Source organism: Scomber japonicus, chromosome 24 (genome assembly GCF_027409825.1).
Source record: "Scomber japonicus isolate fScoJap1 chromosome 24, fScoJap1.pri, whole genome shotgun sequence".
NCBI lineage: Eukaryota > Metazoa > Chordata > Actinopteri > Scombriformes > Scombridae > Scomber > Scomber japonicus.
In genome coordinates this window covers 9,701,266-9,722,368 of record NC_070601.1, presented here as the reverse complement: position 1 = coordinate 9,722,368, position 21,103 = coordinate 9,701,266, and the positions used below count along the sequence as shown (strand labels likewise).

At 43.1% G+C, this 21,103-nt stretch overlaps 1 protein-coding gene across 1 annotated transcript in view; it reads left to right on the top strand.

The window, feature by feature from the left end:
- Window positions 1–13,298, top strand: part of nrp2a (neuropilin 2a) — a 62,520-nt gene extending 49,222 nt beyond the window's left edge. Inside the window, exons 14-18 of the mRNA XM_053314772.1 lie at window positions 2,686–2,951; window positions 3,604–3,700; window positions 5,615–5,647; window positions 10,476–10,538; window positions 10,827–13,298. Of these exons, the coding sequence (XP_053170747.1) occupies window positions 2,686–2,951; window positions 3,604–3,700; window positions 5,615–5,647; window positions 10,476–10,538; window positions 10,827–11,131 (764 nt within the window). The 3' untranslated portion in view covers window positions 11,132–13,298. The remainder of the gene's footprint in view (window positions 1–2,685; window positions 2,952–3,603; window positions 3,701–5,614; window positions 5,648–10,475; window positions 10,539–10,826) is intronic.
- Window positions 13,299–21,103: the final 7,805 nt, after the last annotated feature.

The following is a 21,103-nucleotide window of genomic DNA, read 5'->3' as shown; positions in this document are numbered from 1 at the left end:
TTTTGGCATGTTATTAAAAGCTATAGAAGACATATCCTGCTGGGTTTAAGGAGGGTTTTTTAAAGCACTATTAATACTTTTTCATATGCAGGGTAAGGGATTGTTGTCCCAACCTTGTTTTAAAATTCATTGGTTTTGAGCAAGTCTCCATGAAAGATTCAGAATTTCTCCAGCTGGAGAGAATTAAACAAGAGGTTTAGCATGCCCCGTTTTTTTGTTAAATTTGTGATGTCACCTGGGTCATGTTCAGCAGGGCAATGGATCCCGCAGCAAAGGCAGAAATTTTCTTGAAGCATGACCTATTTAGGTCATAACCATCTTTGACAGGGGGCTTCAAAGCAGCTTCTTTCATCACGGCTGGTTTTTGGAAGGGTTGCTTAGATTAGTCAGGTTGTGGCTTTCATGTATGAAATATCATTTCGAGCCGTTTTGACACGCCACGCCAGCCTTTGATTTTCCTTCAGGTGTCAAAGGTCAGAAATCCCAGCCAACACAGGATCATGATTTCACCACTATCAAATCACTTTTTTAATCCTCCATAGAATTCTGGTTTCTCATGTGACCCTGAAACCATGATCCCCTCACCTCTTGACCTAAGTCATCAAACCAGTCAGTAAGGCACAGAGTTTGAATTACGGTAGTCACAATGATGTTGTATTATTTGTCTTAATATACCCCCGCTAGTAAAAGCTTGCTAACTAGGCTTCATAGATTAAATCCTTGTTTGCTTCTCGCAGCAGGAGAGCGCTATGAAATGGATTAATAATGCTCTGTTGTGCTGCGTATTGCGAGGCAGTCTCGATTATGAGCTGTCTGCTGAACAAGAGGCACAACAATGGGGGGTTCGCTTCGAGACGCCGCCGCTTCAACGTGAGGCAGAGAAAATGGAAGAGGCTTTTGGTGCGCGCATTAGAATGAGTGATAAAATGCCTCGCAGACTCACAAATATGTTTCACTCGCACATCCTCTCTAGGCACATACACACTTGCAGTATATACACACAAAAAAAGTGTCATATGCAGCAAGGGAGAGTACACACTCATTCCAGGGCTGCGAAAGGCCAAGGGACATACTGTCACACACACTGTCTGAAGTGTCACACACAGGCGAGTCTGGGCGTATGGCGAGCAGAGGGGAGCTGTCAAGCCAGAGGAAGATTTGTCCCTACAGATACTGCTTGTCTGATCTGCTAGAAAGACCGCACAAACATATACACAAACACATACACACACAGCAGAAGGGTATCAGCCCAGTCACATAATAACTTGAGCATGGCTTCGCTAAATCATACACTGCTTGCTGCCTACTGCTAATGCTACTCGGGGATGTCGTAAAGAAAAACCTTGTGGCGACTAAAACAAAAACAGACACACTCATATTTGCTCATTCTGGAAAATACCTGTTTTCCCCCTGTCTCAGAGTGTGTTTCCTTGCCTGTAAAACAGAAAGGCACGTAGCTTCTCCCACACATACTTGGTCACACATACACACGCACACACACACAGTTATTCATGATAAAGCAGGTGATTTAATCTGCAGATTGTTGATACTGGACATTTTCCCACAGGGCCCACTTAAGAAATTCTTCACCAGACGCCTCATTGAGTCATTCTCTCACACATATATGGGCAAACACACGCTGATTTTTCTCACTCTCTCCCACTCACACACATACACACACACACATTTGCACATGCAGTCAGCTCACCAGTCTTTCTCCCTCACAATGGAATTCATGCCGGCATCCAATTTGCAAACTAAACATCCTCTGGTATACACAAATGGAGTGGCGTGCATTTTGTTGGACTTTTCCGTTGTTTAAGTTACCTGGAAGGGAATGAAGAGAAATTGTCCCCGAGGGTCTTGGCTGGAGCTCTTGTAGCGGTCCATGTACGAATGAAGCTCTCACTGGACCTATTCTTCTGGGTGTTTATATTTGTCACATCCCTATTGTTAAGTGTGACTATTGTGTGGCAGTGATCCCGTTCCTGTTACCAACTGGTGATTAGTTTCTTTTACAATTGAGAGTCATGTTAGAGGTATCCGTAATTGTGTGAAAACACTTGCTCCACATGTCTGCATATGGATGTATATGTGCCTAAGTCGGTCTGTATGTGCAAGCAGTGGTGATTAATGGCTATAACTGTGTGACTTCATCAGTGCACACATTTGTGCCCAACAAACTCATTTAAGCAGCAACCATTTACAGTGGATATCAAAAGTCTACACAGCCTTTCAAATTTCCCAGTTTTGATTGCCTCCAGGGCTGAAATAAAAACCCATTAAATCAGGCTTTTTTCACTTTCTGATTGTGGCAACCGGCAAACTCAAGGTTAAACACAGCTGTGCTCATTTCTAGCAATGTGTTAAAAATGTTAAACAGCTGGGTTGCACAGTGTGACTGGTAGGTTTATTTTTGATTTAATCCAACGTATTCCTGAGTTTACCTAATTGGGTTTTGAAAGGTTCTCTCTGGTGAATTTCATGGGATATTCAGAACTAGTCAATTAAGCTATATCAACAAAGTTAGTCAACATTTGTAGCACATCTAGATTTAAAGATGTTCCTGTGTGGTGACTAGTGATTTTGTCTGGGCATATAAATTCAATTTCAGGGATTTTACACACAATCATTTAAAGTAAGACGAAGTAATCTCTTTTCATGATGTATCTTTCTCCCCTCCAGAGATCAACAGCTATCTGTACATGGACGCCAGCCTAAAGACAGAGCAGCAACGAGCCCGGCTCGTGAGCCCCGTACTAGCGGCTGACACTGGGCCCCTCTGCCTCCTCTTCAACTACCAAATGGTGGGGGAGGCCCAGGGCTACCTGAGGGTCCTGCTGCGGGACGCCCACAACGAGGAGACCCTCCTGTGGACACTTAAAGACGATCAGGGCCCTGTCTGGAAGGAGGGGCGCACCATCCTGCCTCGCTCCCCTAAAGACTTTCAGGTAGTGATAAACTCACATTTTAAGTAGAACATAAATTTGAGTGAGCTTGAAAAGTAGGTGTCTGGAAAAGTTATAACTGCACTGCTATAAAAGCATCAAAAGTATGTCTGCTTGATAAATAGGTAACTGGGTCAGACCCTTTATTATATGTCAATATTAATATATGTATAGTGTCTTTATCAGGGAGGATTTGAGAGATTCATCTCAGAGCATAAGAGAGCATCAGCTTTAACCTCTCTGTCACCCAGGCAAAGTTTAACTTCAAAAGAAGCTAAAGTAAGCCATATTGTCTCTATTGGCTGCGTGATTGTTTGGGGATCACTGTGCATTTGTCAGAGAGATCACAAGCAGTTAATGTTCTCATAAAAAAGTCAGTTGGAGAAGCTTGCAGAGAAGGGAAAGATGATTGCATGTGTTGAGTGCAACTTTGAAATCACAGGCACTGTATTAAGTTTTTATCTTCTTTCTCCTTCTCCTCCTCCTCCTCCTCCGCATGCTTGTCCCCATTCTCAATTTGCCCCACCCCCATCCTCCCTCCCCTGTTCCCCCCTTGCCTTCATCCTGTCTCCGTTTCCCTCTTCCTCTTCTTCTTCAACTTTTTCCTCCTCCTCTTCCTCCTTCTCCGCCTCCTCCTCTGTTTTGGCTGGGGTAGGTTGTGATGGAGGGTTTCTTTGTGCACGGCACCAGAGGACACATCTGGATAGACAACATCCAGATGAGCTCCAGCACCCCTCTGGAGGAGTGTACACGTAAGTTACACACACACACACACACACACACACACACACACACACACACACACACACACACACACACACACAGGTATTCAGTGAGATTTGGCACTTCACATACATTTGCAAGGGTTTGACAGACAGACTGGGACAAACTTTGGGCACAAACTGTCTTATTTTTGGGTTTCTTTTTATTTCTTTTTTTGCTTCCTTTTGCCAAAATCTTTTCTATCCAGTATGATATTGAAAAATAAACAATAAGCATATGCACACACTCACATCCATTTGACCCACCAACTCCCTCACATCCTCTGTCAACGCTTCCATCACCTCATCATCTCAACCTCCATCAATCTGCCATTTCCTCTTTTTCCCTCCCACCTCCTCCACTTTTACCCGGAAGGTCCTTGAACAGTGACACACATGAAGTGATAAACACCCCCACCACTCCTTCCTCCACTCCTTCACCCTCCCATTTCAGTTTTGGAGACCGTCTCTCCCACCGAATACAGAGATGAAAGAAGGAGGGAGAGGGAGGGACAGCATTTACTCCTCCACAAAAAAAAGAAAAGAAAAGAAGAATAGGAAAACTAGGCCATAAACGCCCTGTGGGCCCCAGCGATGCTAATCTATGTTTCATTAGATTTCTCTTCTTCTCTTTCTCTCGTCTCCCTCTATCTCTCCTCCTTGCGCTCACTCCTCTGTCGTATTTGTAAACAGAGTTCTTCCCAAGCCGTCAAAGGGAATTACTAGACAGGCTGTTTCCCAAGCAAGTTTCTGGGTGCCTGGTGCGAGCCGAGTGCCAGCGCAGCCTCCTTAATCTGGCCCGAGAAGGGGCTTTGGAGAGGGTCTTAAACAGATCAGAGACCAGAGGGGTTCAGAGCCAAAAACCTGCCGTCATCATTTCTGACTGGCGTCCAATGTGCTTTGGAGCTGGACCACAGTAGGGAGCAGGCAAAGTGTAATTGAGGGAAAGTGTGTGTGTGTGTGTGTGTGTGTGTGTGTGTGTGTGTGTGTGTGTGTGTGTGTGTGTGTGTGTGTGTGTGTGTGTGTGTGTGTGTGTGTGTGTGTGTGTGTGTGTTGTTTGCTAGCTTGTGGCAAACACTTCTGTTTTTGTGTGTTTTTTCCTCTTTGTGTTTGCGTTCTGTGTCATTTTCGTGTGTCACGAGAGTCTTGATAGAGTCTAAGCAGCACCGCAGCTTGGAAGGCAAAGATGACAGTCGAACCATCTCCTGCCACCATGCTGCTCTGTTTGCTCCTTCCTCCCTTCTCTCCCCTCCTTTACTGTTCCCAGAGCATGCTGGGATGTTGCTTATCACCCAACGCAGTTGAGTTTTTCACAGTACGTTGGCGTTCCCGCCAAAAGGCGCCAGTTCCCAACTCAGTTTCCTTCTTTCTCTCTCACCCAACCCCATCACACACACACACATACACACAGACATACATACACAGTCTAACACACACAGAGACACACATACCAGTTCTCTGTGTTTGCATTCCAGGCAATCAAAGTGCATGTTCTGCTCTGTGCATTTTACAGCAAGCCAAAAACAACCAGCCCTCTCCAGTTTAACTGGACTCTGTAGATAAACAAGTTGAAATACGTGAACTTTGCGAACACGGACACATGCACACATGCACACATGCAAACACTCGTAGCATATACACTCTCTGCACAACCCATCTCAAGCTCCCGACTCACACAATGTACTCTGTTTGAAATTGCATTCTAGCAAAGGAGCTGAGTAAATGCCATAATTCATGTGAGCTATGTGAGGAATTAACTTAAATTTCCTCAGGAGGAGTTTGATAGTCCCGTGACATTTGTGTGACATTTGGCTGACTTTCTCCTCATATTTAAAGTTATCTAACAGCTCTCTCTCTTTCTCTCTCTTTCTTGCTCTGCTCCTGACTTTCTCTCTGTCCTCGCAGAACCCTTTGCTGCTTTTTCTCCTGAAATGACAGGTGAGTCTGACTTTATTATGGCGTCACTTCCTCTCTGGTCTTGCTTCCTGCCCGTTGGTATGCACTAGCCTGGGGTTTTTGCTTGGTGGCACTAAGTTGTATCAACCGCTAAATAATAAGCCCAAACGAGTCTGTGGCCCACAACACCGAGGCTGCTAGAGCTGTGTGTTTCCAGATTAATAAAACTGCATTCATTTTTAAAACTAGTGATTCATCGCATCATCAGCAGCATGGAGACATCACCAAACAAATACTAAACCTCTTGCCAAAAAAAACCTAATTATTGAATTTTCAAGTGCCAAATGATTTTTCCCAAACTCTAACTTAGTTGGAAAATAGATTATCCCAGTAATTTATTGTTGTGCATTAGTTTTACTTTGTCAGTCTCCGTGGAAACAAAGGATTAGACGCAAAAGAGCAAATTCTGCGTGCAAGACAAGCTAAATCAAGCACACCTCATGGATTCGGATATTTGAAAAGAGCAACATATTCTCAGTTCTAGGCTGCCTGACACAGCCTGAAGGGTTTTAAATAACTGTCTGCCTCATGAAAAATATTTAGAGTATCCTGGGGGACTATATGAGATTGATGTTAGTGTTTTGGCATCTCATAATGTCTTCCAATAAGATAAGAGCTTGGCGGTTTCAGTGTGAATGTGATGTGTGTGCACTTCTTTGGCTTTTCTACTCCCTCCGTCTCCATACACACACATAGACACACACAGTCATACACAGAGTCTCTAACCCTTGACAAACATGCACAGACACACACAATTATATCACCACACACATACACACCAGTGTCCCCAGTGAAAAGCAATCAGATAGAGTGACTAAGCAGCAGCAAGCACGGGTGTCTCTCTCTCTCCTCTCCCCAACTCAGGTCTGTCTAATGAGTGTGTGCAGTGTGAAGTAGCAGGAGCACGCACCATTTCCCTCTGTAATTATGCGACATGGTCCAAAAATCAGGATGTTCTCAGCTCTGCTTGACTTTTACTAGTTAAATGTGACATTCTTTCGGTCTTCCAGTTCTCTGCATCAAGTTTGGGTGGTACATGTGAGCTTTATTTTTTAGATTTTTCTTTGGAGATCCGGTTTTTTGCAATTCAGTGTTGAATTGTAGTGTTGAGGCTTCTTGGAAGGCAGTTAGTTGGTTCTTACCAAGAATTTGAGAAGGGGGTTCAAGCCAGGGGCAGCAGTGTAGAGGATCTGTGGAGATAGTCTCCAAGGAGACGGCGCTTGGCTTGAGGAGGAGAGGACTGGCCAGGAGGCTGATGTATGAGAAAAAGAAAAATGTAAAACCAAGAACAGAGGACAGTATAAAATATATACTCAAAAGAAATTTACCAACTTGAGCCAGCTAAATAACAAATGCCAATCCATTACCAGCTCAGAGAGAGCTATGGAACATTGGATTCTCATGCTGTGTCTGACTGAGTCTTGCATGGTTCTGAGACTTTATTGAAGGGCTGTTTGGACTTTCTGTGCCAGTGTGAAGCACGAAGAGGAAGCTCCTTAATTCAATGTGTGTGGGTGCTTTTATAACTAATTATTTTGGCTTTCTTTTCACACCAAGTCATTTCATTGGAGCTTTGAAAAATTGAATTGTACTGCATTTGATATGATCAACCATTGGACTGATTTCAAACCAAATCTCTTGATGATCTTGGTGTGAAAACAACTTGTCCTCCAACTGCAACCCAAGCTACATGACAGAAATGGATGCATTTAAAATTTTCTTTTTTTTTGGCCTTGGAGATTTATATTTTAATTTTTTGCAACTGGCATGCTTGTGCATGCTCATATGAGGTGCACGCCTGCTGTTCGTATGATGAAGACCAATTGGGATAGAAAATATACAAATTAAATGTAGAAAATAAACAAGTGCCACTCCTCTCTTTTTCCCGCTGGCCAATTATTCTGTATCTCTCCACCAGGGCGAGGCGTTCCTGTGCCTCCCTTGCCCATCCACTGGTATTACATAATGGCCGCTGGAGGCGCCCTCCTTCTCCTGGCGGTGGCCATCTTTGTCAGAGCCCTCTGTTGCTGCCGACAACACCTGGCCACCAAGAAGAGCCAGCTGTCAGTGGCCTATCACAGCTCCTCACAGTGCTTCCAGTATTCTAACTGGTCCTCCAGTATGGCCACCCCAGGGGTGGAGCCAGTCCTGACAGTGAGGTTGGACAGCCGGGACCGACACCGTACCCTCTGCTGAAAGAAGCACTTAGCTGCATTGTTTGGCAGAGCAGGACGCCAGCTTGTGATGTCAGTGGCAGGATGTGTGTCGTGATGCTGCAAGATTGACAGAAAATCCACTCAACGAACCCCTCCCTCATTTAGTTTACAGTTGCAAGGGTGATGATAACACAGACACTGTCCTAAACTGCCAAGTTCAAAATTTGCAAAAACAAAAAAACACTGTGCTCTCTCCCTCTCTCTAATGGTTGTAGCTTTGGTTGCTATTTTCTTCTTTGTTCCATTAAGGAGTTTGCTGTTGACATTTCACACTATGCTGCTCCTGATGAGAGGACTGAAGTCTGAGTAAGTTATTTATCTGAACAGCTTGTTTCGGACCATTGAGTTCCGTCTGGCTCCTCATAACCCCAACGGTCCTCCTGGAATGACCCCAGCATGGACATACACACAGACATGTGTGGGCTGGGAAGGAGGGGGTGGTCGAGCTGGTTCCGCTGTGAGAGCCAGCCAGAGCTGCCAAACCACAGGCTAAAACAAGACCCCAGAGACATGAGGAGCTCTGCAGTGCCGAGCGAGAGAGAGAAAGAGAGAGAGAGGAGAAAACTGTTAGGCTGAGAGGCATTCAGTGTGCTAGCTGTGGAAATTATTTGGCAAGCCCCAGAAAATAAAGCTCTTGGTATCTCTGTAATAACAACATGAGATAGCTTTGATATGAGTTAGGCCTGTTGTACCAATAGTGATGGTGTTGTAACAGAGGAGAAAAAAATCCTCCCATTGTCCTTTTCAACAGAGCATGTGCACATTTAAAAAACAAAGGAATGCAAATCCATCATACTTAAAGTCCTACATCACAAATGGAGATTACCAGCTCATTTGATTGAATGTCTTGTCTTCTCCTGATAAAGGTATCAGTCAGTGATGGATGCAGCCGTCTTCAGAGTTTAGTGTTTCATCTTGATTCTCTGGCATAATAAAGCACGTTGCTCCACTCCCATTTATGCTTCATACCACCCACTCCCGTTGTTCACCATGTCTTTGAGGTGCACAGAGCAGATGAATGCCATGCCGAGCCAAGTCTTGTTGTGTTTTCAGTGTGAATATGTGCTTGTTGTTTTTAGGGTTGTAAATAGACACAGCTGTCTGCCATCATCACTCTTTTCTTGATTTATACTCCTACAAATCCCACAATGCTGTTGGACCAGCTGGAAGCCATAAGCACAGTGTTTTGCTGTATATATGCACCCTTGAAAGGAGTCCAAGACATTATCAAAACCAGAGCAGCTATTGAGGGTCCTTAGTGCCATAAGACACCAAACATAGTAAATGCACTTCTACCTAATATTTAACATATTTAACTGACTGAATCCTGACTGAGACAGACCAATTGGCACCAATTTCTCTCTCATCAGTTGGTAGCGAAGTGGTGAGATGTGACATGAGCTCGGTTTAACACCCTGGATTGAATGAAATTGAGGTCTTCACTCTGTGGCTTAACAAGACGTGCTTTCGTAATCTGTCACACAAGTGAAAATTCATCACCTACTAGGCCACAGCTCAGCAGAATGCATGTCGATTTGTTGCCAAAATTTAGAATCTGCACTTTTCTCCACAGAGTAAAAAAAAACGTTTATTGGCACACTCTCACTGTGTGCTTTTAAATCAACTTTGGGAGGAGGGATTGGACACCCTACTTGGTCCACCTCGACACCGTTACGGTCCAAGCCTCTAATAGTTGTAATTAGTTAATGGACAGATAACATTTATTAAGGCTGCGGTAAGCACTTTTCCCTCCCATATACCGCACCTCCATCGCCCAATACTCTGCCGACTTCTGTTGCCCTTGAAACAGCATTAATAACGCCATTGGCCATCAAAGACCGCCAGATCTAGACGTGTGCCTTGCCAAGTAGTTACTCCCACTCCTGAACGCTTGCCAAGAGCAGGGAGCACAAAAACACACACTCACACACAGACATAAATGTACACAAACACACAAAAAAAGTGAAAAGAAAACTGATCTAAGTATGAATACACTTGAGCTACTGGGCTCGACTAAAGTGCTGCAGCCATTGCTAGTTTTGCCACACTTGTAATTTTTACCCGCATACATATTAATTTCCACTTCTCACCGTCTGGCAGTGCCGCAGGTTTCACAGAAAGGAGAACAAAACTGTCACAAGCACTACTTAAATGTTGACATTTATTGCCATTAGGTTGTTGTTGTTGTTGTTTTTTCTTTGATCATCTTATACACCACTCTTAAACTTGACAGTAATAGTGTCAGTGATTTTAAAGGTGATAATGATGGGTAATGTTAATTATCTGATGACATGTTTGCATCTTTATTCACATGGAATGAACAGTCTTATACCATCAGTATGCTACGTGATGACTGTGTGTTTGACAGGAATGTAACATAATGATCTTTCTCTATTAATAAAGTCATATTTTTCTATTATTCCAAGAGTGTTGTGTGTGTGTATGGACGCCAAATCTGTAAATTGTTATTTATTTATTCAATATCCAAAAGGTTAATACATGTTTGTTTTTTTTGACAGCCAAATAATCAATCAGACAGTTTGGAATTTGCATGATGCTTAAAGACAATGTTTTCCTGTGCTTCTCTCTAACAGTTAAAATACCCAATGAATTTGGAGATGGACGACTGTTCAGTGGCAGAAACCAACTAGGTGGAGGTAAGCCAAGAGGAGCTCAATATAACACCTTTTGCTTAGTAAAGGCAGAATCATTTATCACATTGCTGGTTCAAGAAAACTACTAAGATTAAAATATACATCTCCCTTTTCTGTGCTGTACATTTATGCAAGTGGAATTCCCATCTCACAGTACATTCATTAAGCCTGATTTTAACGAATGATGAATTGCTCAATCTCTAAATCATTTATTCTCTTTACACATTTTATACTGGCACGACTTTTCTGTCATGAATTCAAATTCCTGTTTCTCATCTCACTTCCTATCAGGTTTACAGTTCCCGGAGTGGAATACAGCATCCCCGTCATCTGAGCCTCCAGTGACCCGCGTCTCAGAGAAGGATAACTCCTGGTTGTACACCTTGGACCCCATCCTGGTCACCATCATCGTCATGAGCTCCTTGGGCGTCCTGCTCGGTGCGGTCTGCGCCGGTCTCCTCCTGTACTGCACCTGCTCCTACAGCGGCCTGTCGTCACGCTCCTCCACCACCCTGGAGAACTACAACTTCGAACTGTACGATGGTCTCAAGCACAAGGTCAAACTGAACCAACAGCGCTGCTGCACTGAGGCGTGAGGAGGTTTGAGAGAAGAACCACAAAAGAAGACAGAACGCGAGAGATACAGCCATTATGTGAAAACCTCTCACTATTTTCTTCATTTCCTCCAGTTCACTTTAGTGTCAGTTTACTTCCTCAATGGTGCAGATCCTTGGACAACAAGAATGCCATTTTTTAGCTCAAATGAGTACTTGTTTCCTGTTTGGAATACATGGCACAGTCCAGTGTTGGTGGTTTTTGAACCAATGAGAGAAAGACTGGGGTCACCCAGATGGATTGTTCCATTGTGGGGTTTTCAGGCCTCAAAAAATAAATATCTACACATATCAATTACAGATTCCTGCTCCACCAAAAGACAACTGTTTATAAATGCATCATAGATTTGTAAGAGGTCTAGTTTTGAAACTGGATACTGTAAGCTACACATACTGAGTCAGAACACATTGTGTTGGAAAGGTGGTAGGTTAGGAACGTGCTTAGAAAGCGTCTTTTTTGATCACATGTGAACACAGCGGCCTAGAACTTAGCTCCTATGTGTGGCCCGTTGGCTTTTTTGTTCCGTCGTAGATTCTGCTACCTATCAACCTCAGTTATCCTCTTCCTTCCTGACAGTCTGTGGTATTTTTAGTCACTGACGTCCCTCAAGTTTTGTCTTTCTGCTTGGTCACTTTCTTTCTGTTTAATGTTTTCGTTCTGACCTGCTGCCAGTCTGTGATGGCAGATAAGTAGAAAAAGAGGCAAAGAAAGTGTATGTGTGTGTAGAAGTGGGGAGGTAGGGGGGCATTTTAACACATTCTTTTAATGACAGGGAGCGTTATTGTTAGATTTAGTTGTCAGAGACTGTTGTTACTGGTTCCTGTCAAAGAGAAGGTCATGTTTACATTGTGGTTAATAGTGAAAGGTCAAGGAGCTTTGGTCGGTGCAACCTATGGATTGCTGTTAAGGGCAGAGACTGAAAACCACTGGAGAAAGAGAAAAAAAAGAGAGAGCGAAAGAGATGATGACTGACAGAGCACTAAAATCCCCTGCCTCTCACGGGGGCGGTGTTCCCTCTGTGCTTTCGCAAGGACAAAAAACAAATGGGATCAAAAACAAATGCACAGCCAGGAACAGTTCTTCTCAATCGACTGACTGTGTGCCCGGACACACAACAAGCCTTAAAAGCAAACTGTTTGTGGAAATGTTGAAAAGGAACGTTGAGGTGACACCAAGACTACAGAGGAGGTATCCATCCCTCTCTCTTTTTACCTGTGGACCTCAAAAGCCATGATTTAAAGGACCTACCCACCTAAAACACACACACAGATGCAGACACGAACACACACACACACACACATACATTACACCACCCCCACCTCAACCTACTGGCTAATTGTGGCCTATTTTTTTAAGTTGTTTTGTTTTTGTTTTTTTATTTGTTTTTTTTAATGTCAGCTCTCGCACAGCAAGACGGGCATTCCTCGGGAAGGTTTTGAAACCAATCAGAAAAGGTCTTGTCTTGCACGCTCTGAAAGGACTCATAAGCCATGAGAAGGAGAGGGTGAGAGGAAAAAAGTCTTATTATTCCCTCCCATGCACACACACATACACACACGCATGCACACACACACACGTTCATCTCGTCTACACACACTGACAGGATCCGCTTGTATATACAGATGTATATACAGAACATTAATACACTGTCTCTCAGAAAGACATGAACATACACACTGAGAGGCACTCAAATGAAGGGAATAGTGGCTGCTGCTGAGAAGCATGAGGTATATATTTGAGCCCCATGACTATGAAGTAAACACATGCATTCAACATTTCACCCAATTCACCCTCTTCATGTACACACACACACACACACACACACACACACACACACACTCGCCCTCCTTCTCCTCTGAGGCCCGCATCTCTGGATCCCACTGACTCTCTTCAAAGTGCCTTGGAGCCTCGGGGATCCAGCTTGCCTTTGGAGCCGGCATCAGATACAGTAATGTGACACTGACAGTGACAGTGATAGTGCCCCCTTCTGCCAGGGAGGACCAAACAGATAAAAGGACAGGATCCCCCCTTCGCACTGCTCGGACTGCTGTTGTTGTTGTTGTTTTAAAGGGGTCTTTGTACAGAAATGCTCTTTTTATTATTGTTATTATAATTATTGTTATGATTATTTAATAAAGGATTTATACCATACTAAAGAATATGCTGGCTAAGATTTTCTTGCTGTGATGCTTTTAGAAAATGTTTAAAAAGAACAGTTTGATTGATGCAAGGTTTTCTTTGCTGATTGACTTTCCTGCAATACATGTGGACACGACTAAATGCTTCCTGTCAAATTACCCATAAACGCCATCTGAGACTCGGACCAAACTTTCACTTTTAATTGCAAAAATACTACACACGGGGAATCACACTCCCTCACAAACTCATGTTCTGCCTCTCTGTTTCTGTCACATACACATACATACATAATGCTGTGTTGTCAGTCTGCTGCACTTGGCCTCTAATCTCCCCATGATGTCCCATTAGTCTGGACCTCTGGTGGCCCTCATTTAGGAGCTCCAACATCAAAGCTTTGAAGTGCCCGCCGTCTCAGCCTCACACACACACACACACACACACAGAGTCATACAGTACACATGCAATTACTCTGCTTCTCTTTTATACGGCGTGCTGCGTCTCCCACACACGGTTCCATTTATCCACATAAGCTTTCCTCACCTAAATGCAAACCCTGTTAGCAAATGCAGCACTGAGTTTCAGATCCAGAAGGCAATATCGCTCACTCCTCTGTGTCTTGTGGACGCCTGTAGTAAGGTAGACACATTTTGTGCATAGAGTGAGGGGGGGGGGGGCTCGTGTGCACTCCTGAAATGTGTTTTTCCTTGCTGAAGTAGATTGGCATCATACCTTATTAACTTTGACAACATTTAACACAACTTTGCGTTGATATGAAATGGAGCCTGTAGCACAGGTACCACATTGGGAGACATACAAAGCAGAATGACACGTGTTGTCGCTACACAGCGGCGATGGCAGTGGCTGTTAGCATGCTCCGGTCCGTGACATAGCGGGCCAATTACCGCCTCTGAAAAGACACAGACAATCCCCAGTCCGCCAGAGGAGTACGATGCCATCTGCTCACAGGTTTGATTGATCCCGGTAGAACAGTCACGGCCACATCACATGAATGAATGCCGACAGGAAATTACCAAAGGAGCCAGATTGTCATTGTTCCATACTGCCTCTTGTTTTCACAACCAAATTATTCTTTTTTTTTTCCAAGTGAGTGTGTGTGTTACCCAAATGTTGTTTTTCTAGGTTTTTATCAGTCTGTAATGGCACACTGCAGGGGCCCTTTCCTTTAGCCGTCAGATCAGAGAGTTCTTTTGCCTCTGAAGCCAAGGCGGCCTTCAAAGAAAAAGCTCTGGCGCCCTGTAAGTCGATAGGCCAGATTGCAGAGGGAGCCCATTTGATGGTCGCGCTACAGGAAGTGACTGAAACACACAGCTAATTAATCTGGGGATTATGTAATCAAGATGGAGGAGAAGGCAGACAGGCAGAACATTAGTCATCACAGGTAGGGGGAAACTTTGTTTGGTTTTATAATAAATTAATCACTTAGTATTTCCTTTATGTTCATACACAGAGGGTTCTCATGGTGTCCTAGGTGAAACATGGCTGGATCAAGATACAATGGTTTTAACTCTTGTTAACCCTTGAAAATGGTTTTTGATGTAGTCATGCAGAATAGTAACAGAGTAGAATTCTACATTCCCAGGATAAATTCAGAAATCATAAATTCAAAAATCTAAATCCTCTATATCATCCTCCCTGCACCTTCAGTGACAGTCTGAAGAAGAGAACCATCTGGAGGCTAACCTTACATCTCTTTCAACAGCATCCAAAGTGCTGTCAGAAAACTGCACCAGCAATGCACATATAAATGCAGTGACTGACAGAGAACACTTACATTTTTAGATGTGTTTCATGCACACACACGTGTGCACACACACCACCGCGCACCCAGATCCCAGTGGTCTTCCTGGGAAGGGGGCCCAGATAATCTTGTCGGGCCTGCCAGCGGTTCAAAGCACCTATATGGGTCAGAGTGTGTGCATGTATGTGTGTGTGTGTGTGTGTGTGTGTGTGTGTGTGTGTGTGGAGGATGGAAGATCGAAAGGGCCTCTGTGGCAACTTGCCTGCCAATGACGGCAGACCCAGTGACAACAAATGCCAAAGTCTTATATAAACACCAGGAAGACCATCACTTTCCTTCCTCCGTGACATTATCATGTCCCGACCACCAGAGGATACTGCCTCCGAAAACAAATACATGGAGGAAATGATTGCGATGAGAAAAGCTCTATTCACAGCTCCAAACTAGGCCAGTGTGTGTGTGTCATTGTGAAGCAGCACAGAGGAAATTAACTTGATAAAAAAGATAGAGTGAGTGTGATTTGAGGCATTTCTTAGGCCTGTTGACCAGGGACCACAATTCTGATGGTCTGGCTTTAGTTTTGTTTTTGCTTGGATGCTACTCCCCCTCGACTGAAGCTGCTGCCGATATTGCTCATCAGCGATGTTTGGGTGCAGAGCTCTGGATTTGATTTCCCAGGAGCACCACAGCTCTGATATTTTCTCCATCAGCACATCCTAGGCCGTCATCGAATGGCTCAAGCATTTCCTCGTAAATGATCTTTAGTTGTGGGCACACGCACAACGTGACCAGTAGATCCTATGTAGAAGGCCACCTGTTCGCTCCACTTGAGGCTGGTGTGTTTACAGTCATGTTTGCCCTATATAGCCCGGGAAACTTGTTATAAGGCATGGTCGGAGGCTTCTGGCAATGGGTCCTAACCATCTGTCTGGAGTGTTTGTGGTCAGATTAGAGTGAAGGTGTTGCATCTGAAGGGACCGATTATAATTCAAAATAGCTTGAGAAAATCTTGATTGTGATAGTGGTACAGTTTTAAGCAATTGCTTTGGATTAAAGCAGCCCCACTCACAGCTTATTGAGATAAATCTATGAACCTTTAAGGAGTTTGTAGACTTCTAAATAGTCTGACTTGAATGTTTCATCAAATTAAATGTATGTTTACTTTGCCCAAGGTAATCTTTTTAACCACTGATATGTTAAATTAGATTGTAGCTTTTGGTATTAGGATGGTGTTGCTATCTATTTAGTGTTGCTGCACACACAAACAAACCTTCCTAATAACCTGTTCTCATTTGGCAAGAATCCACTTTTAGACATCTAGTCCAACCAACAGCAATTACGTATCTAAAATTGTATTAGGGAGCGGTGGTTATTGTGTTAGTGCTCTGAAGATGAAGGAATAACTGATCATTTTTTAAATAAGCTCTGAGAATGTCATGAAACCTCAATCAATATGAACTCTTGAACCTGAGAGGAGAAATAGCTAAAAATGTAGCTGTCAATCACAAGTTAAGTAAAGGAGAGTCGTTGGTGGAGCAATCACGCTTGATAGGTTGTCAGGATTTGAACGCTCTTGGACAAAACATCTTAAAAGCTTCTTTTCAATACCGGCACTGTTAGACAATTCTTTACTCCGAATCTGTCAAATAATTTCTACAGAATTGAGATGCCAGGCCTGTTATTATTTGAACAAACGCGTCAATAATAGAATTTTAAAATAACAAAGTTGTATTTCATGAAAAGCGGTAATCAATTAACGATGACAAAAGCTTCACGCTTTCAAGAATGCATCTGGGCCAGATATCTGAAACAAGCAAATAAACAGCTGTGTTCATCATGATTCACTCTCACTGTCATTAAAGGGGAAGAAAGAAAGAAAATAAGAAATAGAAAACCATCTGAATGCTTCAGTGTGTTGTGTAAGGCTGGTACCCCAGTTTAGTTGGTGGAGTAATTGAAATGGCCTTCTCATAACTTTCTCTTCAAATTATGGCTCTTTCATTATGTATTCCATTGAGGCGATAATCAAATTCAATTGCACTTTGAGACCCATCTGTTCCAAAATAATTGACGATTCTACCCTTCAAAAAAACAACCTCCCGAGTCTGCTCGGCTCTGCACATAAATCTCCTCATCTGAATCAAATTAGCTCCACAAGTAACGTGTGTTTACGAACCGGCTTTGTAAGAACACCCACCACATTTCCTCTTTGATGAAGTTGGACACTGCAGTATGATGTCGACATAAAATGCGGCACTGAATAAAAAGGTAAAATGAAAAAGCATGGAAGGGGATTTTTTTTTGCCCTTAAAAGCCTTTTATTGCTCAAGTAATTTCAATTTGGTGCAACTTGCTATAATAAATGCCCTTAAGTGAAGTTATAAATATCAATGTTAGTTGAAATGTCAACTGAATACCAATCTGCAAGGGAAAAGGTTTGTAATCATACATTTAGACGTATAGTAGATACATCTCTTAAAGCTGAAAAAAAAACCAAAGCAAAACATTGACCTCATCCCATCTTTCATTTATTTATACACAACACTGATTTCCATTATGGCATGAAATTGCAGCTGTCAGTCAGTGTCCGCCTTGTTTTGTTGTTTTCCTTTTAACTCTGTTTTCATGATTTGATCATAAGCAGTGTAAGCTGTGAAGAAAAGTGTTGTGGCAGAGGAAGATTATGTGTCAGTGAGGCCAGTGTGGATTTAAAGCCTCAAGAGGAGAGACCTCTGTGTTTGGTTAATGTGGGATGTAGCTCTGTGCTCTGTGTATATTCTCAATCCTCTGAGTGGGTTGCTGTTGATGGTACGGGTTATATTTTATGCCTTGTAGGAGGTAGTATTCGTGCGTGTGTGTGTGTGTGTGTGTGTGTGTGTGTGTGCGTGTGTGTGTGTGTGTGTGCGTGACTGTAATGTGGTGACATTAATGTGGTGACATCCTTCTCTCTGTGATAGTTCTGTACCACGGTGCTCTGAGTATCTGCACCCAGGAGAAAGTGGATTTACAGCATCATTCAACTGTGCTGAGCTCCAGTTAAACATCATTCAAACCGCCAACTTAGCAAGCTCTCTCTCGCTTTCCTTCTCTATCTTGTCACACACACACACACACCTTTCCTCATAACATCATAGAGGCTCTTGCTGAATTATGTCACAGAGGTAAAATTCATGGAACATTTGCAGTAGGTGTTTTGGAGATTTATCTCTGCGCATTCCTCTCATTTTTCGGTGCAGTATTGTTTTTCACCTGAATCATCATTATCACAGAAGTGAATCTCACAGTTGTATGGGCTTGAAACCACTATGCTCTTACACGCTTTTGCACTCATGGTACAAAATATTCATACAGCGATTTGAGAAAGGAGGCAGTAAAAAGGAAGCAACACATTGTATGCGAATGTAAAATTGTTCTGCATATAACCAAACAGCAAGGAGGAAAGAGGCCTGCTCAATTTGCTTATCAGTCCCTCTCAAGCCACAGTTTGGGGCCTTTGAGACATAACAGCATCAGGCCACTGGGACACAAGCAGAGAGTCAAGTAAACACATCGTAGTAGAATAAGCAAGCTACACAAAAGGCCTTCCTCCCATGACCAAGGCCACACACAAAGACACAAGCACTGCAGTTTTCATATATACACTGGGAAGAACAACAAACAAGCAGCCGAATCCACTGACAAATACCGCTGCAAATATCAAATCAATATCCAGTCTTTATTTTTGAAACTGTTTGGACTTGGCGTCATCATGGGATTATTTGTAACTGTAATAACTCTCAAAGGATGGAACCAGGGGAGCGCGCACCACCTGCCCTCTTCTCTGAACACACCTGGAGAAGGAAAACAACAGGAGTGGGCGGATGGGTAGGTGGATACAGTCTGGGTGTGTAAAATTACAGCTGTGAGGATGTGTGTATTTCTGTTGTGTGGTATGGAATTGTGTGTGTGCTTATTTTACAGTAAATGTGTGTGTGTGTGTGTGTGTGTGTGTGTGTGTGTGTGTGTGTGTGTGTGTGTGTGTGTTTGTTTGTGTGTGTGTGTGTGCGCGTGTGTGAGCGTGCACAGGTTCAGTTCCCGTGTGTCCTCCCACCAAAGCTGCTCTGTTTTTTGGTTAGAGGCTCTTTCACCTTTAGTTGTTATGGAAACAAGAGTGGCTGTAGGAACAGGATTTGCATGGGTGTTGTATGTTAGCTCCAGAGAGCATGGCATGCTAAACAGAGCAAGTTCACCAGGTCAACTACTATCTTTCTCAGCACCTTGCCAAGAATAAGAAGTGCTTCTGTATGCCTCTATATTGACTGGATTTCCTCCCAGATTTATATAGTAGTCAAAATACAAAAGATGTTCCAAATTATGCAAGCATAAATTCATTTCTACACTGCTTTTCACCTGTATTTTCCAGTCATTTGTGTCCAAAATCGGATTTTTTTTAACTTCATATTTTCCCCACACATGAGAGAGAATGTGAGCCTTCCTGCTGTACACTCTCCCGCTGAGTTTTGACTGGTGACACTGTCAAAACTACAGCCAGCTCCTGTAACTTATGAATATGAAATCATATACTGTACAGTATATACAGTATATATATATATGTGCATGTTTCTTATTGCATTCCTGTGTTTCCTCCCCTCCCTTTAGCCACCCTATGACAACATCTGGTGCTGGAGCACAAAATATACACCACCACTGGCACTGCAATGTGTCTGAGAGCATCAGTTCTTCATCAGCAAGAAGATGCTTCCAGTATTCCCACGACCCCCAACCAAATAAATAACACGCCCCCGCTTGACACCAGTGAGAGTCCTTGTCTCCAGATGCTCTGCCTGCCTTGCATCTAACCGCAAGGCCTCGTCCTCCTCCTCCCTTTCCCCCTCCACCCCTTCCATAACTACACACCACAGCCTGGAGGAGAGCAACACTACCTGCATACAATCAGCACATGCACACATTGTAAATACACACAGGCCAAGGCGTGCACGTAGCTGTGATGGATGGCCTTCCCCTCTCCGTAATGCACAAAAGCATTATCCGTCACCCTCCAGCCTAGAGGAAAGAGATGCTCTTTTAAAATTGACGTTCCTCTCCCTGGCAGCCACCCTGCCAAGCTGTGTGGAAGTCAGCCCGACACCGGAGCTACTCAAGCAGGAAGGTGCCCCCTCCTCCCCCTAATTCTTTTTGTGGGTGGGAGATCATAGCAGCACTTACAGTTCATTTAATACTTCCCACTTCATACTTCATCATTCAAAGCAGGGATAAATCATGCAAAATGTCTCATGGCAAAGCTTTGTGCGTTTTGGGAATAATCTGTGCACATGTGTTGATGATATGAAGGTCAAGTTCAAATCCTGGACTAAAAATGTGAGGTTTACCCCACCCAGACTACTCAGAAAAAGACAGGCATGCTTAGAAATAAGTTTCTTGTTTTCTTTCTGGTCGCACTGGTGCTGTTGTATTTATTTTGGCCTCAAATCTCCTGCATAGAAACACATTTATTTTGCGGTCCCAGCTCATTTTGTTATATCTGATTTAACTCATTAGTAAGATAAATATTTTCATCAGTTCTAATCTCCAATATTTATTATAATTTCTCTTTGTGGTTAGCAAGTTGCCATTAGCCAATATTCTGATACATTATCTTGCATAGAAAAAAATGGCTTCCTGTTGCTATTTCACACACTAAACCTAGTTTAATAACTGTTTTCATATTCTATGTTGCAGATCAGTTGGAGATATGCTGTACAGTGTTTTTTGGCCTAGTATTGGTGACAACTGTGAGTAGCTCAAATACATTACAACTCCACCATAATGAGGAGGACCTGGCCTCAACACACTCTCCTACGTAAGGTGTTCTTTTAGTTTACCTTTCACAATTAGAATTAGTAAATTGGAGACAAAAATTTAATTCAGTCACTTTTTATAAATACAAGAAAAAAGAAGACATACAACACAAATGTTTGTTCTGGTTGTGTTTGTTATTTCATTGTTACAGGCTCACTAGTCATAATCCAAACAAGGAAAAGTGACACAAGATAAATCAAGGTATTTCTTTTCAAGG